Source organism: Phascolarctos cinereus, unplaced genomic scaffold (genome assembly GCF_003287225.1).
Source record: "Phascolarctos cinereus isolate Bilbo 61053 unplaced genomic scaffold, phaCin_HiC Scaffold_2;HRSCAF=192, whole genome shotgun sequence".
NCBI lineage: Eukaryota > Metazoa > Chordata > Mammalia > Diprotodontia > Phascolarctidae > Phascolarctos > Phascolarctos cinereus.
In genome coordinates this window covers 328,848,987-328,875,061 of record NW_027555625.1, presented here as the reverse complement: position 1 = coordinate 328,875,061, position 26,075 = coordinate 328,848,987, and the positions used below count along the sequence as shown (strand labels likewise).

Sequence of the window (26,075 nt, the reverse complement as noted above, 5' to 3'; positions counted from 1 at the left end):
TCCTCCTGACTCCAGAGCCAGTGCTCTATCCACTGCGCAACCTAGCTACCCCTGCATAGTAAATCTTGATGCACAATTATAAGGTCAACTATTACTTTTGTTACTACTAATAAAGATATCTCCACTAAAGTCCTATGCTGATGCCTTATTGTGGTACTGAGATGATCCTGGGTTCCCCAAGGCTATTTCAGTTGAGGATGAGTTATAGAAAGTCTTACCAAGCTGAAAAGTCTTCAAGTACCGGCAGCATATCACCAGGTGGCGACTTTTTTCTTTTTAGCCACAGTAACTCACAAAGATCATTTCATAAATCACAGAGAGATTGTGATGTGTCACTGGAGATATTCCCAAGGCTTACAGAGGCAGTAGATAATGCAATGCATAGGGCACAGGGCCTTGAGTCAGCAAGGCCTGAGTTCAAATCCAGCCTCAGGCACTTACTAGCTGTGTGACCATGGGCAAGTCACTTAACCTGTTTTCCCCAACTGTAAAATGGGGATAATAACAGCACCCACTTTCCAGGGTTATCATGAGGATCAAATGAGATATTTGTTAAGGGCTTAGCACAGTGCCTGGCAATAGTCGGGGCTCACTAAATGCTTGTTTCATTGCTTCCTATGAAATTGTAGATCCTTGTAATACTGGTGTTGCAGAACAGCAAATGACGAAAGAGGAATCTAGAAGAGAAGGAATCATAAATTGTAGGACCGCCAATTTCAGTGGTCTCTTAGAGGCAATCCAGTCTACTCTCTCTCTCATTTTTACAGAGAAAACTGGGGCTCAGAAGGAAGTTTCTTGCCCTAGGTCATGCCAGTCTCGACTCCACATCCAATGTTCTTTAGCCAAGAACCTTAGACCTCACTGCATTCTCCTTTCTGGCTGGGCTTCCAGAAAACTCACACAGAGCTAACTTTTGTGCTCCACAGTCAGAACTATTTATCCTTGGTGCCTGGTTGCATCTACTTCTCTGCCCCCCAACTTTTTTCATTGAGAAAATTTTTGTTTTGTCTTATACTAGGTTTATATAAACTACCTCAGAACCTTGTGGGAAGCAGGTGACGTGTGAATAAATATTGGGAAGCAGGCTGCTGTTTGTCCTTCGTTCTCCAAGAGGACCACGACATCAGGGAAGCAGGTGGAGTGTAAAGAAACATATGGAGAGAATCAAGACATTGTTTGATTCAGCTGTTCACATTTATTTACTGGTAATTTCAAAACACTGACAAAACACATCACACTTTGCTTGTAACTTCCCCCCCACTTAAATCTCTGTATACTTGGGACATAAAGCTCCAGATTAGCTGCATCCACTTGAACTAGAGTATTTTCCTCATGAAAACACAAAAAATGGTGCAAATATCAAAAACGTGCCCAAAAAATGTGCAAAAGAACAAAAGTGCAAAAGTTTCCTTCGTTGTTGTCACCATAGTTATCCCCCCACCCCCAAACGCCAAACTTAAATGGAAAGTTCTTCTCCCTTCTCAAGTCCAGGGCTAGGCTGGGGCCAAAGGGAGGGATTTCCCCTCCCTCAGAAACTGGTGGGGTGGGGGTGGGGGGATGTGAGGAGAGGGGTAAAAGAAGTTAGGCCAGAAACAGCCTCCATTGCCTCCCCCACATCCAAGTGCAAAGATTTCATCCTGGAGGGGTAGAAGGCAATGGCTGAATTTTCTCTTCTTCTGTGATTTTTCTTCCACTCCAAAGTGCTTGACATTGATGCAGGAAGTATGGATGCTTCCAGGTTTGGAGAGGTGAGGGCCTCTTCCTCCAAGAGTCCCTGGCTCCTCTTACTTTCTCCACAACCAAACTACACAAGTCTTTGCTGGCAGATTCATCCCTCAGTGGAAACAAATACCGTCCTAGCACCTCACCTAGGGTTCCTGGAGAGGCTAACCTAGCACCAGTCATTTTGCCTCAAGGCAGGGGGTGAAAGAGCATTTCTCTCCATTTAACAGAGTCATGACTAGAAAAAATAATGCCAGGCCCAAGAACCAGATTACAGGAGGGTCAGTCAGCCTGCTTGCCCTCTTTGCCCCAGCGTGGCCTTGACAAAACTCAGCCCCATCACCCCAAAGGACTTTAGAGCCATGCCCTTTTGGAATGAGTCACCCGTCTTCCAGGGCTGGGTTCTGAGGTCTCTCTTCACTTTGGAGCAGTAATGCAGAGGTAATGGGGTATGAGTGATTCAGCTGGCACAAGCCCCAGACAGCCGAACTCAGAGAAGTGGGGGGGGGGGAGTGGAGAGCAGGCAGGACAGTGACGAAACGAGATACCCTCCCCCACCAAGGCACCAAGCTGCCTCATCAGCTGGGGAAGAGCTTCACCACCAAAGAGGAAACCCCAGAAGTGGGGGCTCCTGCCAGGTCCTGTAAGTCCCAAGTCACTCTGGGCAAGCTGTTGCAGCTCGTTTTCCAGCCCCCCTCACCCCATCCCAAAATGCCTTTGGCTTTAGAGTCCCTGGTCAGGATAAGCAGTAGTCGCTGTAGCACCATAGACAAAGACAACAGCAAGTTCTCATCCTTCTGAGGGAGTGATGCAGGTGGCACCAGGATACCCTTTCCCACAGTTCCCTAGGACCTGCCCCATTTGCCCAAGGACCCCCTCCTCTCTTCCCCAAGAAAGGCTCCTCTGTGACTCCAGAGGTCCCATTCCCAACCCTCCACCCTATGCATCCACAAGAATGTCCTTCTGCTTCTGCTTGGCTCTCTGCAACTTGCAGACTGAGGGCCCAAGGGCCTCTCATTTCAGCTTCCCCAGCTTCAAGCGAACCCTAGCATGGCTCCACCTTGGTGGGGTGAGGGGGTGGGAATGGGCAATGCTTTGGGTTTGTCTTTGTTTTGTTTTGAAAGAAAAAAAAATTCAAATTGTAATAGCCCTTAACTTTCTCCCTAAGTCCTGACCTTGTCCTGGGCAAATGGCCTTTCAGGTCAGCACCTATGGTCAGGGCTCCTTACACCCGAAGACGTCCCCCAGCTCCACATGCTCGTAGCATCTTTTCCATATCACACACTTAACCACAATATCCCCTCACACATAACACCCACACACTCACATACCTCTCTCACTGTGTTTATACTAGCTTCTCTTCCATACCACACACAGACACAACACCCTCTCCACCTCCACAAAATAAACTCTCCGAAATTCCTACCCATAGGCTCACGTACCCCTCCATATCACCCTCCTTTCCCCTCCCCACATGTTATCCATTTTCACAATACATACGTCCTCGTATTCTTCATATTACATATAGCCATACAACCCTGTGTCAATCTTATCACACACATTTCACATGCCTACAAAGGCCACACTCACACTCATACTATATACAGATAACATTGCTCTCACAGGTGCTTTCCATACTCATTTACCTCTCCATCCACATACATACATGTATACACACGCACACAGGGAACGCTCAACTACCGGTCACATTTCAGCTAATGTGGTCACACCATGCAGATAGACATGACTTCACAGATACTGTATATGGGTCCCCTACACAGAGATATCACACCCCCAGATCATATCCCCATCTCTCCCATGTTCACATTATACACAATTTCATCCACTCATATATTTCCCTTACACACATGATCCCCTCTCCCCACCCCCCACCCCCAACATGCTCACAACACACAGACAGCTACATCCACTCTCCCCCTGGTCCACTTCATCCAGGCTTTACTCCCCTCTACAACGACACATTCAACATGTTTAAAGGGCAGAGCCTGAGCAGATCCAGGGGCCAGAGCAGAGCTGGTCTGCTTAGATTGGGGCTGGGGTAGCTTGTGTGGGGCAGGTAATCGTCCTACCTGAAGCCCAGCCCTTGGGCCCCTTCCCACTGAGCCACTGGTTCTGGACGGTAGCCTGTAACCCCAGCAGGGCCAAGGCTGGTGCTCTATGGACAGATATATACTTTATGGTCTTGGGTTTGCCTTTGTTCTCCTTGGAGGCTGACTCTGTGGGCCCCCAGAAGAAGGTGAAAAAATGGTGTCCTCCCCCTGCCCTCCCCATCTAGTACAAGGTAGGTAGATACAGGGCTTCCTCTGGTCAGGGGTCTGTTTCCCTTGGCAAAGAGCTCCGAGTCACTGAAGTACTCAGGATGGGGACCACAAGGAGGGCTCATAGTAAGGATCTGGACCCAAGAGAGTCTTTTTTGCCCACATTCTCAAAATTCCTCACCGGTAAGGCCGGAATCAAAGGAATCCCACCATTCCAGCCTAGTCCCCTTCTCAGGAAAAGGGTTGGTGCCATCTGGGTCAAAGGGCAGGTTTGGCAGTGACTGCTCAGGGCCAGGGGTCCCTCTCCTCTCCCCACTCCCTCACCCCGAAGCAGAGAAGGGCTAGGTTCCCAGGAGTCCCCACCCTTGTAGGAAACAGTTTGGCAGTGGCAGAGAGGAAGGACAGTTATGAGGAAGGGACAGATGCCAGAGAACTCATTAAAAAAGATAGAAAAGTTTGCCTACATGCGCCCCCATACACACACACTCACAGCCTCCCCCCACCCCCAACATCTCTTCTTTTTAAAAATTTCTCATGAAGAGCAAGCAGCAAATATGTAAATGACAGGTCAGAAGTGACCCCACATATTCAGTAGTAAAGAGTCAAAATGCGACATTTCCATGGGAAGCCTAGCATGAGTTTGACCCACACACCAAAGTGGATTGTAGACATGTAGCAGTGAAGACAGGTTGCTGGTGTTACATGATGAGAGTGCCCATCCCCATCCTTGGGGGGCAGGGAGGGGCAGCGATTGCAGAAATGGGAACCTGACCCTTCCCCTGGCCCCACGAGCTGCTCAGGGATTTGGTAGAGATTGTCCTGCAAGAGCTAGGCCAACCTCTCTCTCACTAGCAGTCACTCCCAAGCTCCTTTGCTTGGGGGTGGTGGGATGGTGGGAACTTTAGCCAATGAGAAGAGAGCATGTTGGAAAAGCAAAGGAGTGGTCTAAAAAAATTATCTAAACCTTTGTTTGCCTTGAAAGAGACCTTAGACTGTCTCCCAAACCCTGGGGCTGGGACCTTGGCACTGGAATTTGGAACATCACATAGCCCAGGGTTGGTACTCAAGGCATGTTCAAAAAAGGCATCTTGGCTCAAATTCTGACCTCCTCAGCAATGGGGAGGAAGGCAATGAGGGATTTGCCACAGATCCTCTAAAAACAAATCTCCCTGTGGATTAGAATATCAGAGGGGAAAAAAGAGGAGTTGGGTCAGGCCTGGGTGGGCTCTACCAGCAGAGATGGCCTAGCCCAGGGAGCCAGGCCTGTGGTCAGGCAGGGTCACCAGTGACAGAAAAGGAGCTGAGGCCTTTGCTAAGGCTGAAGGAGAAGAGGGAAGCTGTAGTAAATGGGTGGGCCAACTGAATAGAATAGGAAATCTGACAAGGAGAGAAAAGTGGGTGAAGACTTCAGAAAAATTATGTCAGAAGAAGATGCTTCCTCTTGGATGCTTCCCATTCTGCCAAGCTTTTAAAGCTTTTGAAAAGTTGCTCTTGACTGCTCTGAAAAAGTCCAGTTGCCAAAAAAGAAAGTCCCAGGGAGAGTTATTGAGGAGATTTGAGGGACCATGTGATTACAGCCATTCCAGGTATTCCCTGATCAAAAGTCCTGTCCCTACCTCCCCCAGCACCCAATAACGCCCACAACAACTTTAGAATGTGTGGGCACAGAGCTGGACCCAAGATATTGGGCTAGCTTGGAAGGAAGGCCTATCTCCAGTCCATGCTCTGCCTTTGCGAGGAACCTCAGGAGAAAACTCGGCTTCTGGAGTTGGGGACTGCATTTTCTCCAAAGTCCCTTCACTCCCACTCCCTAAGGACCAACCCCAGAAACATGGAGACCAAACCTGGGATGGAAATAGACGAGACTCCCAAAAGGGAGAGGCAAGACAGAGAGAGGATAGGGTTGTAGGTTTGGGGAGCTGGGGCCAGAAGAAGATGTCAGCAGGAAGGGGAGGACCCCGATGACTGGGAGTCCTGACCCAGGAAAACAGTCACTTTAAGGTATCGTCGGCATTTCTGAACATGAGGATGGCATTATAGATCTTCAGGGCTGGGCCCAGCTTGATACACATGATCTTCACGATGTCCGCCTGGGTCAGCAAAAGGAAGGCCTCGCCATCAATCTTCTGGGGTCGGGGAGGATGGAGAGGGAAAAGGTGGTGAGGAGGGAAGGAAAGAGGGCAGAAAGGAAAAGGGGAAGTAGGAAAAGAGACAGAAAAGGGAAGACAAGGGGGGAAGATGACAGAGAGAAAGGAAGAAAGAGGGAAGAAGGGAAAGGAGAAAAGGGTGATCAGGAAAGAGAGAAAAGGAGGAACCAGGAAGGGAAGAGGAAAAGAGAGAAAAGAGAAGAGAGATGAAAAGAACAAGAAGGGAAGAGAGAAAGAGAAGGGAAAGGGAGACAGAGGAGAGGGGAGCAAAAGGGGGAACAGGGAAGGGAAAAGAAAAAGGAGAAGAGGAGGGAGAAGGAGAAAGGAGAAAAGAGGAGGATGGGGGTGGGGGAGAAAGGAATAAAGGAAGAGGGACCAAGAGATAGGAAAGAAAGATGTAGTGGCTTCTCTCTATAAACACACAGGCATTTGCACAGGCACTGATGGTTTAGGTACAAAATGTCTTTGGATTTCATAAAAATATCTAAGGTTGGAACACTGGATTCTGTGGTTTAAAAAAAGAAATTACAAGGAGCTTAAGATTTTCTTCCCCCTTAGGAACAGTCACCAAAAACTTCCTAATGAGGAAGATGTTTGAACAATGGAAAATCAGGGCTTGCTGAAAGGTATGAAGAATCCAAGCTTCTAAGCATAACCTCACCCCCTGGTAATCTCATCGAATGGATCATGGAACTCCCTCGATCATTTCTCTTTGCATACACAGCCTGGTAGCTACTGACTGAATTATGGGACAGGGCCAGGAGTGATTGGTGCTGAGGGAGAGATGATGGGGAGCTAGGTCTTAAGGATAGAAAGGTAAAAGCCTGAAGGGTTGTTTGTGACTCTGGGGAGCTTGTGGGTCAGAGACTGTTGTGGGGGGCATGGGAAGAAAAAAAGGGTTGGGCTAGGATCATTTCCAGCTCTAAAGCTATGAAAGTCCTGGGGGCCATGTGGAGAGAGCATTAAGGGAGCTGTTGGAACCAATGGGAAGTTAAAAGAAGAGCACCCTCACCCACTCCCACCTCTGTTCCCATGAACATCCCTTCTTAAAGGGACTGGATGGCTGAGAACAAAGGGAGCCTTTAAGGGGGGAGGCTGCCTGGGCACTGAGGGTCTTCTCACTGGCTATGATGTTCTGGCTGGCCTTCTTCACTCTGAGAATGACCTTACTTACAGATACAGGGCATCTCAGATATCTGCAAGCTTTAATAGCTTAAATAGCATTAGTTATTAAATAGGAATATTAAATAGTGTCAAAAAGCTTTAATAGTATTAATTATTAAATAGGAACAGTACCTAATAGCTTAATATTAGTTATTAAATACCAGTATTAAGTAGTGTCTAATATCTTATTAAATAGGAATATTAAATAATATCAAAAGCTTTAATAGCATTAGTTATTATATAGGAATATTAAATGGTATAAAAAGCTTTAATAGTATGTTATTAAATAGGATATTAAGTAATACCTAATAGCTTAAATAATATTAGTTATCAAATAGGAATATTAAATAGTATCTAATAACTTAAATAATATTAGTTATTAAATGGCAATATTAAGTAGAATAAAATAGCTTCTTAAATAGTATCTAAAGGCTTTAACAGTTTTAACTATTAAATAGGAATATTAAATAGTACCTAATAGCTCATTAAATAGGAATACTAAATAGTACCTAATAGCTTATTAAATAGGAATGTTAAATAATATCAGAAGCTTTAATAGTATAGTTATTAAATAGGAATATTAAATAGTACCTAAAAGTTTAAGTAGTTTTAGTTATTGAATAGGAATATTAAATAGTATCTAAAAGCTTTAATAGCATTAACTATTAAATAGTATTAAAAGCCTTAATAGTATTAATTATTAAATAAGAATATGAAATAGCATTTAATAGCTTTAATAGTATTGATAATTAAATAGGAATATTAAATAGCATTTAATAGCTTAAATCTAAACTAACTGGTTTGAAATATCCTATATATGCAGTATCCTGATCCATTAGATGAGATTACTAGGAGGTGAAACTCTGCTTGGAAGTTTGGATTGTTCACATTTTCTTTTTTTCTTTTAAAACTGTATTTCCTTTTTTTTTTAAATTGTATTTCTTTTCTTTCTTTTTTTTTTTTTTTTAAGGCACAGAGATTTTTTTTTAATCCTTTTTTTTCTCCCAAACCTTTCTTCCTGTAGATTATGGCCAGATTGCAGTCAGGAGGTGACTCCCACTGAGCCAGGGATGGGGGAGCTCTCCACAGAGCTTATGTACTTAAAGCCCTCTCATTCACTTGAGATGTTGCAAGCACTTTCATCTTTCTCAACTACGATTTCCCTGTCTCCTTTTTCACTAAGCTCTAGGAGCAGAAGTGAGGTCTCAGGCACAGTCTGCATCTCCCCCAAGTGCTTAGAGAGAGCGGGTTCTACACTTTAGAAGGTGCTAAACAAATTGACAACTGAATTGTTACTGAATTCATCCCTAAAGGTGAAGAGACTAATCTTCCCAGCAGGGAACAATGACCTCATCTTAGCATGGTAGGAGTGAAATAAAGGGACACAGGGCCCAGAGATATACCCAAGACTTAGGAAATTTGAGTTTTAAACACTTGGAAAAAAAATAGACATACGATCCCATGGCTAAGGTTGAAACCACGCTGCAATGAGGTACACTTCTCGTGAGAATGCCATGCTGATCTTTCAAAATGGAAATAGAGCAAGAGTCACACCTCCCCCCTCCAACCACAGGGACACAGTGACCGAGTTCCAGGAAGTTGGCCAGAGACTTTAAAAGGGAATATAGCTATGGGAGTCTCTAGAAGAGAAAACTTTGATCTCACAGTAGCAAATAGTTGCTATATGGAAGACAAAGGGGAAGCTTGTAGAGACACCAACGTAGGGAACTCTCTGATGAGCTCAGTTAAAAGGACGTATACAAAAGATGAAAGAAGTAGCCCATAACTAAGGACAAGTACTGTCCAACAGAGTGAGCCATTGTGTGCAAAAACAGTATTGCAAAGTTCAGGGCAGGCTGAAGTTTGCAAAAAACATTAAAAATAAGAAGGGCCTTTGAAAGCCATGCTTAAGACAAGAAGTAGAAAGGAAAAGTCTGCCACTTGGAGAGATTTATGATTTTAATTTTTGACAGGGAAAAGAATGAACTAGGCAGCTCCTCTTTTGCTCCCATCATCTCTAGCAATGAGAATGGTCTTCAAATTGGAAAGGACAAGACAAAGTCAAGGAGGAATTTCATGACACCTAAGACATTGAGCATTAGATTGTAAGCTCCTTGAGGGCAGGAACTGTCTTTGGCTTCTTTTTGTATCCCCAGATGCTTAGCATAGTGCCTGGTACATAGCAGGCACTTAATAAATGTTTATTGATTGATAATATATAATTATAAGCATCATAATGAGAATAGTAAGACAGTCCCTATTCCCATTACATTAGGTCTGGTCTCCAGGCCCAGATAAATCACAACCCAGGCTACTTGAAAGAATTTTCTGATATAATCTCCCAACTAATTGCCAATAATCTTTGAGAAATTATGGAGACCAAAAGAAGCCCCAGGAGACTAGAGATTGGCAAACGTCTGTTTTCAAAAGGGGAACAGGGTGGATTTTAGGAACTACAGAGCTAGATATCATTAAGTAACAAAATTGAAAAAGAGAACATCAACCAGATGGTTTGTAAATATTAAAAAAAATGTAGTGAACACTAGGAGCTAATGTTAGTTCACTCTAAATAAGGCATGCTAAACTAACCCCCTCTCCTTCCTTTTTTGGGGGACAGGTTTCCTTTGCATAAGTAGGTCACGTCAATGTTGCAGGTATCACGTGTCTTCATATCAGTAAAGCAGTTGGTAGAGTCTCCTATGATATCCTCAAGGATGAGATGGTGAAATAAGAATATGGGTGATAATACTATAAGGCCAATTGAATAACTGTACCCAAAGTATGTAGATGAATGGCAGAATATCCTTTAGAGAGAGCTAGTGCCAGCAGGGCTTCTATCCATGGCCTTATCATGTTCAATATTTTTACCAATGACTTGGATGACCAAAGGAAGATTTTCTTATCAAATCTGCTGATGAATAGCTGAGACCACTGATGATAGAAACAAGATTCAAAACAATCATGGGAAGTCAACAAAATCAAATATATTCTACTTAATCAATTGTCCAAGTAGAGGAATGGGGTGGGGGGTGGGGCCTGGGTAGATGACAACAGCTCAGGTGAAAAAGACCTGGGAATCTTTAATATATAACACAAGGCCAATGTGAAACAACATTGTAATGCGGTTGCTTAAAAAAAAAGGGGGTCACAATTAGGCTGCCTTGGGTAAAAGTCTATTGCCCAGAATAAAGGAAGTAAGAATCCCATTGCACTCTGCGTCGGTCAGACCACACCTAAATTATACAGTATGTTGAGTTCTGTTGTCAGTTCTGGGACTCCTTTTTCAGGAGAGATGTTGACAAATTAGGGAGTGACCACAGGAATGAGGCCTGATGAGGATGATGAAAAGTCTGGAAACCATGCTATCACAGGAATACTTGAAGAACTGGTTATGTATAGCCTGGTGAAAAGAAGATTTAGGGGAGATAGAATAATGATCTTCAAATATTTGAAAGGTTGTCCTTGTGGAAGATAAAGTATGTTTATTCTGTGTCCATCCAGAAGCAAACCTTGGAACAATGAGCTAAAGTTACAGGGAAGCAGATTTCATCTCAACCTAAGAAAGACCTTCCTAAAGAGTGAAAGCAGTTTTATAACAGAATGGACTGTCTCATGAGGTAATGAGAGCCCACCACCGAGGTATGCAAGCAGAAGTCAATAGGGCTTCACCACTGTTTTGAATAGTTAGACTAACTGGCTCCTCAGGGTTTGAATTAATAGTCATGAATTAGAGATTGCTTTCTACTTCTATTTTAAATGACAACCATTTATTAGCTCAAATAAGGCCCTGCCTCTTGATTTTAAATGTCATGTTTGGATATAAACCTTTATGTTATGCCTGTGAAATTTTAGAAACATTTATGCTGATTGGCACTTCAGGCAAATGCTGGTTAGCTCAAATAAACAAATGCCTAGACTGACAACAGGAGAATAAATAGAACCTGAATTAACTTCACGAGTGTTCATTATTGTCCTTTTCAAAATCTAGCCCACACAGAGAGCATTGCTGTCTCTCTGGGGGTTTTGCCATCCCCCTTTACAGCCCATGCCTCATTCCTCCCCAGGATATGTGTTATTAGTGAGATGTAGACACTGAGGGCCCTGGGGAGCCAGTGGCCTCTGATGGGATGAGACTCTCTGAGGTCTGGCTTCCAAACCAGAGGCTGCTCCAGCCTGCTCTTTGCAGCAGCTGGCAGGTACACCTGCCTCCCCCCGACCCCTCTGCCTTGAACAGCAGCCTCCCCACTGCTTTGACCGGGCCTTCCTTACCTCATCTCTGAAGAGTTTGGCTTGTTCATCACAACCCGTCAGAATCTGGACAAAGCTGAAGACCTTGGAAATCAGGGAAGAGAATATTGATAAAAAGGGAGAGAAGGAAGCAGAGGGGAGGAGAAGAGATGCGAAGTAAGAAGGTAGAATAAACAGGCCAGAAATGCCCCCTGGCTTCCCATGAGGCACCCAGAGGTTTCCTGTGCCCAAAGCCACCAGATGAAGCTGACCCCAGGCAGGATCTTGGAATGCTGTATTTGGTGACTGCTCCTGCAAGTCAGGGTAAGAAGCGGGGCCCTTGTACGTGAGGGCCCCTGATAGGAAGATTCCCATCCCTTCCCCCTAAAAGGCCCCCAGTAGACTTGTCAAAGTACAGAAAATTGAGGCAGCACCATTGAAAAGGCCAGGCCTGAACAAGCAAGAGTCAGAATATAGGCTGGGTGATCCTGCAATTGTGAGTTGTCACCAACTTTGCTGTGTCAGGCTCAGGGAGGGAGCACCTAAAGTTGGTAGGGGGCATTCAGGACACCTCTGCAAAGTTCTTTCATTAGAGGAGTGTGGGGGCAGGTGGGAGGAGGCTTCCTCTCCCCAGACCCAGTGGTGCCCTCATACCTCCTCGATGGTCCATTTGGTCACCGATGCTGCATTGACACTTGCTATCCCCGGCAGAAGTTTGCAGTGTTGCTCCCAGCATGTGGACAAAGAACGACCCGGGTGAGCTGGCAAGGCCGACATGAAGAAGGATTGGTGCATGTTGTCGGGGGGCAAAGCTGGAAACCAAATGCAAAGCCTGACAGACAAATGGGGAGGGGCGCTTGGCCCCCTCTGGGCAGTGCATGACGCTCCTGCAGGGCATCAAAAGCCAGCAGAGAAGTTAAGCCTGGGGGAGGCGGCATGCTTGGAAAGGAATGGGGGGCAGGGTCTGAGTAGGTGGGTCAACCAAAGACAGGTCACTCTCAACCTCTTTGTCGTCACAATCCAGATGAGTAAATACATGCTCCTGATTCCTAAGAGCTTAAGGCCTTCCACTTTGTCTCTGACACAGGACATCCACAGCTTCAGACTTAAGTTGGTCCATCCTTAGCCTTCTCCAAGGGCTGATCCTGATCCTATCTGCCCGCTCCCCATCCCCATAACAATGAAAGTGTACAAGCAACTTTGTGAGGGAGGCTGATTATTAATTAATTATTGATTATTAATGATTATTCCTATCCTTCCATGTTATACTTTGATGTATCGATGTGAGCTCATCAGTGTGAGTACTCCACACTGATGGGGCAAGGTGAAGCACTGGACCTGAAGTCAAGAAAACCTGGGTTTGATTCCTGCTTTTGAGCTGGGCAAGTCACTTAATCTTTCCGGGCCTCAGTTTCCTCATCTGTAAAATGAGGCCATTGGACTAAATGACCTCGAAGGCACCTTCCAGCTCCAAATCTATGCTCTTATAAGCTCGCACCAGTGATGAAAACAGCAACCCATTCCTGCCTTCCCATCCCATCTTATGTGACTCTTGGCCATGCCCCGCATCCTCTCATAACATCCCCATGGGGGGAGGCTGTTTGACACAATGGGGATTATCCTTGACGTTGTGAGGATGCAACAGATGTATATGTATTTCACACTGATTATCCAAATGAGGTGGGTAGTGTTTGGCCATGGCAACTTAAAATGAGGATGAAGGGCCTACTCAAGATCACAAAGGTTATGATCAGGTAGGAGATGGGGGAGGGGGACAGAGGAAAAAGCATTTATTAAGCACACCTACTGTGTGCAAAGCACTGTGCTAAGTATTATTTCATTGATGAGATGATTTGTTTTATTGATCCTTATAACAACCCTGGGAAGTAGGTGCTATTATTATCATCCCCATTTTACAATTGAGGAAACCAAGGCAGGCAGAGGTTAAATGACTTGCCCCAGGACCCACAGCTAGTAAGTGCTTGAGATTGGATTTGAACTCAAGTCTTCTTGACTCCTGGGCCACCGAGATACTCTAGAAGAACACAGCTTTTGTGCTTCTGATCCAGAAGCACCACACTGCTTCTCAGCAATTGGGGGTACTTATTCTTGAGGCTTTTTTCATGCTCTTTCTTATCTTTCAGTTACTATTTTTTTTTTTCGGTGAGGCAATCAGGGTTAAGTGACTTTCCCAAAGTGACACAGCCAGTAAGTGTTATGTGTCTGAGGCCACATTTGAACTCAGGTCCTCCTGACTCCAGGGTTGATGCTCTAACCACCGTGTCACCTAGCTACCCCCATAACCTTTTTTTAAAATAAAAGAAGATATGGCTTAAATGTTTAAGTACTACCTTTTACATAAAGCCTTTCCTACTCCCCCAACTGCCAATGCTCTCCCTTACAGACTACCTTGCATTCATACTTATCTATGCTGTTTATGCATCCCAAAAATCTTAGTGCAGTTTTAATAGCTAATAGCTTGAAGATATTAAGAGCTTTAATAGCTTAAAACTGCACTGTGACTTTTGGTTTCCTCTGCATTTATTCTGCATAACGTTCAGCTATGTACTGTGGCCTCCCCAGTTAGCATCTAAGTACCTGGAGAGTAAGGTTTGTTTTATTCTTTGTCATTTGTATCCCCAGCCCAATGCCTAGTGAGTAAGTCGCCTTAATAAATAGTAGGCACTTAATAAATACCTGTTCATTGTTGATTGATGGAGAGTAGCCTACATTCCATATCTCACTATTACATCCTTCTTTGATCCACATTCCACACCTTACTGTTAAAACCCTCTCTGATCCACCCAACTCCCTCTTCCAAGAGAACAAATAATTATAAGGGCTTGTTGTGTGCCCAGCCCTGTGCTAAACACCTTAAGATGCATTTTGTGTGAACACTTGAGCCCCTGCTATGTCCTCAACAAATAACAGTCATTTAATTCATACCTATTGGATGCTCAGCATTGTGCTAGGCATTCCCCGTTTACAGTGTGCCCAGCACTGTGCTCCAAGTTTATTTAGGGCCCACTGTGTGCTTATAAGAGAAGTGTAGAGATAGTACTGCCTTAACAGGCAAGAAGACTTGGGGTTATATTCCCCTCTGACATTTATTTGCTGGGTGTGAACCTGGGCAAGTTATTTACTTTTCATGAGTCTCAATATACCCGTCTTAAGATTGACTGTATTTCACCACATAATAGTCACCTTCTGTGTTTTTTTACAGTCCAAAAATTGGTTTATACCTTTCATGAAGTAATTGTTGCATGTATAATTCTGTTTGTCAAGCTGCTTAAAAAGTAAACAGAGCAGCAATGTATTCAGCGGTGGCATACGGATACGCATTTATCTCTCACTGTGAGCCAGGAGCCTAGAATTCTCAGCACACAGCATTGGCAGTATTCAATATTAACATATATTCACCAGTATTCCATGCATCCAAATCTTGCATCAAAGACAACTTAGTAGTAAATGATTTTTAAGTAATACTGGCACATGTTTTTAAAAGCTTCACATAATGGTCACAACCCACTTTTTGTAAAAAATTTGGCAAAAAATCTGCAACGATTATACAGTAAAACACGGTTTCTGCTAAGCTATAGGTAGTTGCAGCTTACTGTTGGTGGAAAGATTCCTTACCCTGAGGGTTCTTTAAACTGATAAAAGCACAGACCCTTCATGTATTCCTGTCCCATGCACTCAAGACTGTGTTAAAGGTTGGGGTAGAGAACAACCAGGCCATGCCAGTGCCAGCCAAGACTAACCCTCCCTTCCCAAAGCCTCTCACTGGGAGACAGTGTGGTACAGCGGAAAGAATGTCGCAATTGGAGTTAGTGGACCTGGGTTCAAATGCTGGTTTTGTCATTTACTATCTCTGCACCTTGGGCAAGTCACGTCAACTCTCTGGGCCTCAGTTTCTCCATCTATAAAATAAGAGTGTTGGACTAGATGACCTTTATGCTTCTTTTCAGCTCTAAATCTGAACTCTACCTTTCCCCTCATTCTTCTCTCCTTTTTTCTACTTTCCGTTCCTCTTCTAACTAGCTAAAGAACTGAACTGTGTTTTTTTTATTATTTGCTGAACTGAGTTTTATGTTTGGTGTTCTTAAGTTAAAAAGTGGATGCCTAGAATACCTCATTTTTTAAAAATAAAAATCAAGTGACTTTTAAATATGTGAATCTCAGTTGATTTAAAAAAATTATTTTCTTGGAGGCAATTGGGGTTAAGTGACTTGCCCAGGGTCACACAGCTAGTAAGTGTCTGAGGTCAGATTTGAATTTAGGTCCTCCTGACTCCAGGGCTGGTGCTCTATCCACTGCGCCACCTAGGTCAATGAGCATCAAAATAAAAAAGGTTCCTCACTTTTGCACTGAGAGTTTGAGGACACATCTTCTTTTTCTAGCTGTGGATCCAATTATAGCTTTCTTTCCTTTCTCCTCTCCCCCTACTGAACTGTATGGTCTACATCTCCTGCCTCTAAGATAGTTTCTCCAGCTTCCTACTCATCTCTCTCTCCTCTGACTAGGGGCCCAACTTTGTCCACAGACATTGCCTTCTATAAGGTCCCAAAGGATCTCCTTGTGGTCAAGTCTGAGGGAAGTTTTCCCATTGTGCTCCTTTACTCAGTTCAAGAGAGTCCACTCTCTACAACTGCAAGGGCTTCTGCCAGACAAAATCTCTGTCCAGGCTCTCCAGGTCATCCTGTCTGTCCTGATAACTTCAAGAAGTCTTTAGCACTGTCGGGAGAAGGGGCATACTCTATTCTCACAAAACACCAGAGAAATATTTTATAACTTTTCCTTCTTCATAGCAGGCCAATAACTGGGAATTTTCCAATCTGGATAAAGGGGGTAGACTGAGTGGGGTAAGGGGAGCTCACCTGAGATGTGGTCGTTGGGGGTTGTGGAAGGAAGCATGCCCAGGGCTGGTGTTGTCAGCACCCTCTAAATTTTGATGTCCTGGACAAAGCTCCAGTCACCCCACCCTAGTTATAGCTCTGCTTCACAGTAACCCAAGCCAGGATTTCTCCCATCATAGCCAGCTTCTTCCTCATGTCTACCTGTCATCCCTCTAGCTGCATCTCAAGGCCACTTCCTTTCACTCTGACCTCAGGGGAAATGGAAAACAGGTGGTTACCCAACAGCTTTTTTCCCCAACATACCTTTCCAAAGGAAGAATTCTGGGGGTGAGCCCACTATAATAAAGCTCAAAGAAGGATAAATGAGAAACATTGCAGTTTGTTCAAGGATTGGCTTTGGAGTCAAAAGATTTGTGTTGCAATCCCCATTCATACTTATCATGTGACCATGGAGAAGTCATTTAAACTCTGAATCTCAGTTTCCCCTTCTGTAAAATGGGGAGAATAATCCTTGCACCACTTAATCTGTAGGACTGTTGCAAACAATTTAAGAACTTCAAAGTCCTGGGAGCCATTAAGAAACTCATCATCAGCTTCATAAAAAAGGCAGCAAGGAGTGGTAGGAAGAGTGACTGGGGAGTCAGGAGCCTTGGACTCTGCCACTGACTAGTTATACTATGGGCAACACACTTCTCCCCGCCCCCCCACCCCATCCTCTGCAAAATAAGGAGAATGGCTATAGAAATTGTAGCACGTGGAAGCCATGAAATATTCTGTGTTCTAAGAAACAAGGAATATGAAGAATTCTGAGAAGCATGGGGAGACTCGTATTAACAGATGCAGAGTGAAGTCAGAAGAACCGAGAAAACAATATACACAGGGACTGCAACAATGTAAATGGAAATAACAATAACAAAAAAACCCCTGAAACGGAGTGCTTGGTAATTATAATAGCCAAGCTTGGTTCTGGAGAAGACAGGAGAAAATGTATCTCCTTTTTTTTTTTTAGAGAGGATGACAGAGAAGTAACAATGCATATACCATCAGACACAGGTGATGCATTCGTTTTGTGGAATAGCTTTTTTTTTTAAATTTTTATTCTTTATTATGAGGAATGGTTCACTGGATGGGTGAGGGGGGGAAGGGTATATTTGAAAATGTAGATGATGTGAAAACAAAACAAATTAAATTAAATTAAATAATAAAAATAGTAAATCAAATTAAATTATTTTGAGTGAAGGAGCTAGACTAGAAAATGTTCCCAGAGATGCAATTTTATAAAGAATATATTATTTACATTGGCCTGTCTCCTTCCCTTTGGTGGCTAAAGCAACCTGAGAGAGCTTGCCCAGGGCTGACTCCACGGGAGTGGCTGCTCCCTTGATCTAGGTGCCCACTGAGAGGGATAGGCTGAAAATACAGCAAGAGGGAGTTAGGCTAGGCATCAAAAAAAAACCTGCTAGATAAAAGGTGAGGATATAATAAAGGGGCTAGCCTCAACACATCACAGCCCCATATAGCCTGTGGCAGAGAAGAAAGGGCAAAAGTCAGCTTGGGAGAAGTCCTGGAGAGCAATCACTTACACTGATAGGGAGAGAAAGGGCAGAGGTAGAAACTGCCCTCACTTTTACTGAAACTCAGCCTCTTCTTTCTATAGGTCTGGGATACAAGGGAAAGACCTCAAAGTAATGACTCATTTTGGGTACAATGATGAAGCCAGAAGCTAGCTGTTGACATTCTCCTTGTAGTCACCCTATCTTTCTGCTTTTCTGCCCTATGTTTGTCCTGAAGGGCTGCTATGCCTGTCTCCTTCCTCCACTCCCCTGGGAACCTCCAACTTTAACAACCAAGGAGCTGGAACTATACACTGAAACCTTCATTGGCCTCGGCTTCTTTCATGGGAAAATACCTATCTTGCTGTCTCGGGCCCACCCTTCACAAGCTGGGCCTCTTTCTACCTATCCAAATATACTTGTCATCACTCCATCAAGAAGTCATCTTAGATGTAGCCTTCACATTGTCCAGTGAAGAAGACAAGCTTGTTTTCAGTTTTGCTCATGCAATTTTTGCCTTGCATACAAACCCTCATGTCCTTTTCCCTCTTTTCCTTATTCCAACTCCCTTGAGGTCCATCTAACATCCCATTTCTTCTGTGAAGCCACCTCAGATACATGACCTCATAGTGATTACTCCTTATCTAAACTCCTACTGAATTTATGGTTTCTTTCACAGGCTCTTAGAATCAAAATGTTTGAATCTCCCTGTCTGCCCCTGGCTCCATGGTCTGGTTATGGACCTAATGAGTCCTCTCTGCCTCTTAGCATTGCTCACAGCCACCCCACACTGATGAACTCATTGTCAGTGAGTGGATGTCTGCACTGTCAGGCTGACCACTGAAGAGCCAGCGGGGTAATAGCCCTAAGCAGCCTCTCTTCAGTTTATTAAATGTAGCATCAGGCAGCATTTCTCCCTCTCTCAGGAAGAAGTCTCGACATAGTGAGCAAAGAAATAGAAAAGGAGAGACCCTTTGGAAGGGATTGGAGATGGACCAGCAGTTGCCCAGACAAGAATCCCCCAGTCCCCTCCTGTTTTCTCTGGCTTCATTCACATCGTTCATCCAGCAAACATTCACTTGGCGCCTACCGAATGCAGAGTCCTATGCTGGGTTATGCGGGGATGGCAACACCAAGACAAAGGAACAAGCCAGGAAGCTGCTAGAATTGATGGAAAATGTGGTCGTTCCATGCCAAGGAAGGCTCCTGGGCACTTACCCGGGAAATCGTCCTGCTGGATTTTCCGGTACTTTGGAGGGCGCCCAATCCTACAGAGAAACAGAGAAAGGCCGTGGAAGTTATGGGCCCGACAGGTGTGGTTGTTGTCATGATCTAGATGACCACATCCCCCTGGGCCTTTCTTACAGGACCTGAGGCCCTCCCCCCGAGGAGACACCCCTCACCCAGCCCCCAGCCCTGGGAGCTGGGGGGCCTCTTCCTACCGGCCGTGGTGTCGGGATTTCTTCCTGGGGGTGAAGCCAATGAGGTTCCTCTTGCGTGCAGAGGCCTCGGTGTCCGACAGCTCAGCTTTCACTCGGCCCTGGTTCCTCTCAGCCAGTGGGCAGCCTGAGAGGCAATGATGGGCTGTGAACTTTCCGGTGACGTGGCCAGAGCCGTCACAGCCGGGCGTGGGGCACTTCCTGGGAAGGGAAAGGAGACACAACCAAAGTGACCGGCAGTCTTGGGATCGGATCCTGCTTCCTGGATGCCTAGGCCTGAGTACCCCTGAGTCCTCTGCGTAGACACAATTCCTGGATGTCTCTGCGGCCCCTTCCTCTGATCGGTGTTTTCCTCCCAGAACCTCCATTTTAGGGAGGCCAGCCACGTTCATTCCTTCTTTCCTCTCTGGGCCCCATGCCTGACTCTCCAGCCTTCTTTCTCCACCATGCCCTCGTTCAACTTCTTTTTATGCATTGTCTTCCCCATTAGAATGTAAGCTCCTGGAGGACAGGGACAGGCTTTTCTTTTGCTTCTATTTGCATCCCCAGTGCTTAGTACAGTGTCTGGAGCACCTAATAAATATTTCTTGACTTGACTTCTGATCTGTTGCTGCATCTTCTGGTCCTCCGGAGGATGGTTATCCTGCTCATTGCTATGCTCTGTTCCACAAGGCCTCACGCCTCCATGACCCTGACTCAAACCTCCCCCCAGTTATGTGACCCACACTGGCCAGGACTATCTGGACACATTCAGGGATGGATGGTGGGGGAGGGGGGAAGTGGGGAGGAGGAACAGGCTGAAAAGAGAAGACTCACATAGGTCTCATGTAAACACAGTTATAGCTGTTTACAGAGTTCATAACCACAAAGTGTTAGTTAGAAGGGACTTTAGGGGGTACCCAGGCCAACCTCCCACTCCAACAAGAACCTCATCTATAACACACTTAATAGACAGTCATTTAGTCTCTGCTTCAACTCTTCCAGAGATGAGGAGCTCCCCATCTCACGAGGCCATTCATTCCCCTGTTAACCAGCACTGACTGTTTTCAAGTTCGCCATCATATTGAACCAAAATCTGCTTTCCGGTGGTTTCTGTCCATTGGTCCTACTTCTACTCTGAGGTCAAACGGAATTCATTTAATCCATCATCCACATGACAATCCTTCAGACACTGGAAGCCCACGTTCCATCATGTCTTCCTTCCCCAAGTCTTCTCTTCTTCAGGTTAAACATCCCCGGTTCCTTTGATTCACCTCCATATGACATGATTTCCAGTCCTCTCTCCATCCTGGGCAGCATCTCTGGGAGCTTCAGTTTGATAACATCCTTCATAAAGCCTGGTGTTTAGAACTAAAGACAATACTGCAGATTTGATCGGAGGAGTCTCCTTTCTATCTTGTTTTTCTTTAGTGTTTATTTTCAATCGAACTCTTTGAGCATCTTCTCTTTCTCCTTGTCCTTTCAGTTTCAAATCCTCTTTAGAAGTTCACCAAGTCTTCTGAAGTCCAAAAGTTCTTCCCAATACCCAGGAGATGTCCTCTGTTCCTGACAGGGGCCCCAGGGAGAGGCTAGCAGCAGGGTTGGGGGAAAAGGAAGACAGGATCACCCTACCCAGCTTAGGTAAGTCTCAGCTGCCCACCTCGCACCTTGTGGGCAAGTTTGGATTTCTCAAGGTATATGTGTAAGTGCCGACCACAACTCAGGGAATGTGCCCTATGGCATCTCTCCAGCAGAGAATGGTCATCCAGGGCAGGAGGAAGGGGAAAGTTTTGCTTGCTCACTCATTCACTCATTCACCCACCCACCTGTGGTGAAAACTGTACTTGGAGGTCTTAACGTGGGGTGGGCTCTTACAGCTGAGTGGGGGGCAGCCCCCAGGAGAGGAAGAGCTGGGTTCTCTGGGTCCTAGAAAAGAGAGAACAGGAAAAAAGGATCAAGTCAGCCCAGGTTCCTGGGGCTGCCTCCCCCAGCTTAAGGCCTCTATGTAGAGGACACAGGATTACTTAGTTCCTGAAAGCGCCTGCCCATCCACCCTCACCATCCCTCCCCCTGACTCCCAAACCCAGGGAGGGGTGGGGCTGTAGAGAAGAAAGTATCAGATGGACTCCATGAAATGGAGGGAAGGGATCTGTACTAAGGGAGAGAGATATGAGGAGTGTCTCCAGGTTTCTGCTTGGTAGGGGTATGCACAGAGTCAGGGGTATGTGCCCAGGGGTCCTTGAGGGGAGGACAGGTACATACTGAGTGGGGGCTGTAAGGGATGGCCAGTCTTGGAGCACCAGCCCACAGGGTGTATGTCAGGATGGTCGGAATCAATCCAAAAGTCGTAGGCGTGACTCCAGCCATCAAAGTGGAGCTGAGGAAGCAAGGCAGCCAGGCTCCAACTTCCCCAACCCACTGCCAGGAACTCCTCCCTCCCCCCGACCCACGTAGACTGCAGGGTGAGCAGAGGCAGACAGCTGAAGGGAGCTTTGCAGCAGGGCCCCAGAGAGCCAGTGAGGAAGCCCACAGCCCCCACTGGGCAAGAGGGGACGTGTAAGCCATTTCTCCTCCGATTCTTCATCTGAAGCTTTCTAACTCCCCTACAGGGACTCACATTGAGCAGGATGTCGATTCCCTTTCTGAGCCTCTGACTCAACCTAGCCAATTTAATGGGGAGATCCCCACAAAGTCTTAGAATAAAGAAGGACTGACAAGAGAAGCTCAGAGGATGAAGGCATCCCGGGCTACATCCTCGGCTCTCCTCTCTTCTCTCCTTACACTCACTCCTTTGTTGAGCTCATTCACTTCCATGCCTTGAACTATCACCTTTATGAAGATGACTTTACCTCCAGTCCTGACCTGTCTTCTGAGTCGAAGACCCACATCTCCAACTGCATAAATGGTGTCTCCACCTAGATGCCCTACCTGCACATAAAACTCAACTCTTCCCAGGCTAGTGTTACCTTTCCTTCCAAACCTTCTCCCTCTGATCTCCCTCGTTCTGTCTCTGACTCCACTAATAATCTAGTTTCTCATGTTTGAAATCAACTCTCCCGAAGACCAGACCTATCTCATCCACCCTGTCACTGTGGCCCCTGCCTTGGGAGTGCAGGCTCTCTGATCCCCATCTACCTCAACCTTCCCCCCAGCATCACTCTTCATATCTACTCAATCTTTCTAAGGTGCCCTCTGGAATTCCTGTTCTATAATGAACCAACTCCTTCATATGACACTTTTTTCTCTCACATATTCCTTCCATTTTCTGGCTCTCATATCCCTGGCCTTCCTTTCCAATATAGGTTGGGCCTTCTCTCATATTCCCAACTCATTGAACCTGAAGATAGGGTAGGAATATTCCTGGTTCCCCATTGCCCCTATCTGACTCTTCCTTGAATGTTATCATCCCTCAACAACCTCTCCTCATTGTATTTAAATTTATCATCCAACTTAGATAGTGGTGGCTATTATTTATCTCCCTGCCCCAAGACATGCTCCCTTCTTTGTCAGTGAGCTCAGCACCAGGCTTACAGCCTCTCTCTCCACTCCAACTGCTGCTGTCCTAAAAACTTCCAGCTTACATGTTGAGTTATCCCAAATATCTTAACCTTCAGTTCCTCAATCTATCTTACTCCCAACCCTACTCTTCCATTCTACCTCGGCTACACACATGTCACATTCTTTTTTTTTTTCTTTTTGGTGGGGCAATCATTGTTAAGTGACTTGTCCAGGGTCACACAGCTAACACAGGTCATACTCTTGACCTTGGCATCATCCAAAAGTGTTCCACTCAATGATCAAGACCTTTGCTTTTTTTTTTTCTGGTCAAAACATCTTATCATTCCATCTCTCCCTATGCCTTATTCTTCCTCACTATAACCTGTAACTTCTCCACCCCTTAGCATTTTGTCAGGCTGTCTCCCCTGCTCTAGTTACACTCTTCTTCCTTCTCAACTTTGACCTTCTGATGAACCAGTTTATCTCTATACTATGCTCTACTCTCAAATCCCTCCATTCCCTTGTCTTAATATTAACCCTAGATCCCTCCCACCATCTGTGTACTTTGTTCCTACTCATAAAGGAAAAGGAAGGGGACAAGCATTCATCAGGAGCCTACTGTGTGCAACACCCCATGCTAAGCACTTTTAAAATGTTATTTTATTTAATCTTCACAACAGTCCTGGGAGGTAAGTGCTTTTATTTTTGTTTGTTTGGAGGCAATCAGGGTTAAGTGACTTGCCCAGGGTCATACAGCTAGCAAGTGTCTGAGGCTGGATTTGAACTTAGGTCTTCCTGACTCCAGGCCCATTGCTCTATGCACTGCACCAACCTAGCTACTGGACAGAGTGAGAGCAAGTCTCGTGACCCTGCAGACTGGATCTGCTACAAAATTATGTTATCTCATCTCACCTTGGCCCTCACTGCAGCAAGGCAATCCTTTTATTCCTTCCTAATTGATACTCTCCATAATGGTTATTCCAAATCTCATCTCTCCTCAAGCTTTCAACATCATTCCCTACCCTCTCACCTGAAGTCCTCACTTTATACTTTATAAAAAAAAAATTTGGGTCATTCACTTTGATCTCCTTCTTTCTCCTTCCTCCTCATCTCATGACTTCTTGAACATCATCCCCACTATTTCCCCCTTTACATTAGTCCCCAATGAACGCACGGTTCTCTCACTGAGGCCAAACCCTCTGATCACAACCTCTCCAGTATACTGCCCCAACTATCATTCTTTCTCTCTTTAATTTTTATCTCTCTCCATCTACTGATTCCTTATCTTTTGCCTATAAATATACCCTATTTTCTCCCATCCTTAAAAAAAAAAACCCTCACTAGATCCCACCACCACTGCTACATTTTGACCTACATCCTCCCTTTCTTGGCCGAAATCCTTGAAAAAATGATTTACACTCATCACTTCTATTCCCTCCCCTTTCACTCTCTCCTAAACATTCCATAATGCAACTTCTGACCTCATCAGTCAATTGAAACTGCTCTCTCCTAAGTTACCAGTGATGAAAAGTCAAATCTAATGGCTTCTTCTCAATCTTCACCCTTCCTGAACTCTCTGCAGCATTTGACACTTTTGAGTCAGGAAATGAGAGGGTTGTATAGATGATCTAGGAAAGGACCTGAAGGTGCTTTTTCAGCAATAAATTCATGACCCTACTCAAAAATCTTCAATGGCTCCCCATTGCCTATTGAATAAAGAATAAACACCTGTCATTCAAGGCCCTCCACAATCTAAAGCCAACTCACCCATCCAGACTCTACTATTTTCTTTCATGTTATCTATATTCCAGTCACACTATGTAAACTCTCTTTTCCTCTTTTCACTTTTCTCATTCTGCCCTCTCTCATCTTTGTGCTTTTCTCATACCATACCCCATAGGCCTGGAATGAAGGCTCACATAATCCATCCCACTTCCATTTCTGTCCACTGAATTTCCTCCTTTACCTCAAGGCCCAATTCAGCTATCTTCTTCATGAAGCCTTCCTTGACCACCAGGTGAAAATTCTAGTTCCCTTCAAATTTCCCCCCAAAATTTCTTTGCTTGTAACTTTCCTTTTTTTTTTCCCTCTTACTCCACCCAGTTTCAATTATTTTTGTATATGTTTTCTTCCTGACTATCCCCTCTCCCATCAGATTATAAATTCCTTGAATACTCTGTCCTATATGTATCTATCTTTGTGTTTCTAGTACCAGGCACTGTGACTTGCATATAGCAGACACTTAATAAATGTTTTTTGATTTGCCTTAAAGGGCAGGGGCCAGGATAGAGTCTGGGGAACAAAGTGAGACTCCCACCCCATTAGTCTATTCTCCTTTCCCAGCCCCTGGTGCCACCTTTATCCTATGGTCTTCTACGTCCTCCACGCTGGCCACTCGGATCAGAGCTGGACTTCTTCGATCCACGGCTTCAAGCTTCATGTTGATGAGGAAGCCATGGGGTGGTCGCTGCAGGAGGGACAGGCCATCATACAGAGCCTAGCTCAGCAGAGTTCCAGTATGGGTCTCTGATGGAGCCACCAAACCTGAGGGTGTCTGACTGGCTCTGTCCACTCTGCTGTTCCTCTGGGGCTCACCCCACCCCTGCTAGCACTTCAGGGGGACAGTTGACGACACAAGTGCTCTGAACCTCTTCTGAGAGGCCAGACCCCATGGGGGTATTCCCTTCAGGGCTCCATAGGCAGCTATGTGTACCATTGTATGCCCTGTAGTCTGAGGAGAGAGAATGCTGGAGTGGCTGCGGAGTAAATCTACCACCTGGGCCACTGGATCTCAAAGCAGGAAGGTCACTCAGAGAGCATTTGGTCTAACTCAGTGAAGGAATATCCTCTATAAAGACAGGTGGTCCGCCTCAACACCTCCCCTGAAAGGGAGTGGCACATTCTGTTTGGGGACAATTCTAATTATGAAGAAGTTATTCTTTAAAATGAGGCAAAATCTGCCTCCCTCTATGTCCACCCGTTGATCCTTGTTCCACAGTGGGGAGCCAAGCAGAACAAGTATGATCCCTCCTCCACATGGGAGTCTGTATTTTGTGAATATTAGAGGCAACTTGGGAGCCTAGTTGAAGTACTCTGATTTCTGAGGTCATGGAAACATTATGCTTATTTCATATTTCCTTTATTTTTCTCTTGGTTGGGTGTGCGTCATAGTTAGGTAATCTCCAATTAACTATGAACTTGGGCGGAACAG

General features: G+C 45.2%; 1 protein-coding gene across 5 annotated transcripts in view; it reads right to left on the bottom strand.

Moving 5' to 3' along the window:
• Window positions 1-1,178: 1,178 nt before the first annotated feature.
• L3MBTL1 (L3MBTL histone methyl-lysine binding protein 1) overlaps window positions 1,179-26,075 on the bottom strand; it is a 71,793-nt gene continuing 46,896 nt past the window's right edge. For 2 of the 5 annotated variants that reach the window (XM_078150273.1, XM_020998758.2), the window contains 8 exons: window positions 25,221-25,331; window positions 21,629-21,743; window positions 21,193-21,292; window positions 19,391-19,588; window positions 19,167-19,216; window positions 12,194-12,351; window positions 11,582-11,644; window positions 1,179-6,127 (listed from right to left, as the gene is read on the bottom strand). In XM_078150273.1, coding sequence (XP_078006399.1) covers window positions 5,993-6,127; window positions 11,582-11,644; window positions 12,194-12,351; window positions 19,167-19,216; window positions 19,391-19,588; window positions 21,193-21,292; window positions 21,629-21,743; window positions 25,221-25,331 — 930 coding nt within the window. In that variant the 3' untranslated portion in view covers window positions 1,179-5,992. Of the gene's footprint in view, window positions 6,128-10,276; window positions 10,713-11,581; window positions 11,645-12,193; window positions 12,352-19,166; window positions 19,217-19,390; window positions 19,589-21,192; window positions 21,293-21,628; window positions 21,744-25,220; window positions 25,332-26,075 lie in introns of those variants that run through there. The other 3 variants (XM_078150275.1, XM_078150276.1, XM_078150274.1) reach the window with 3 other exon arrangements.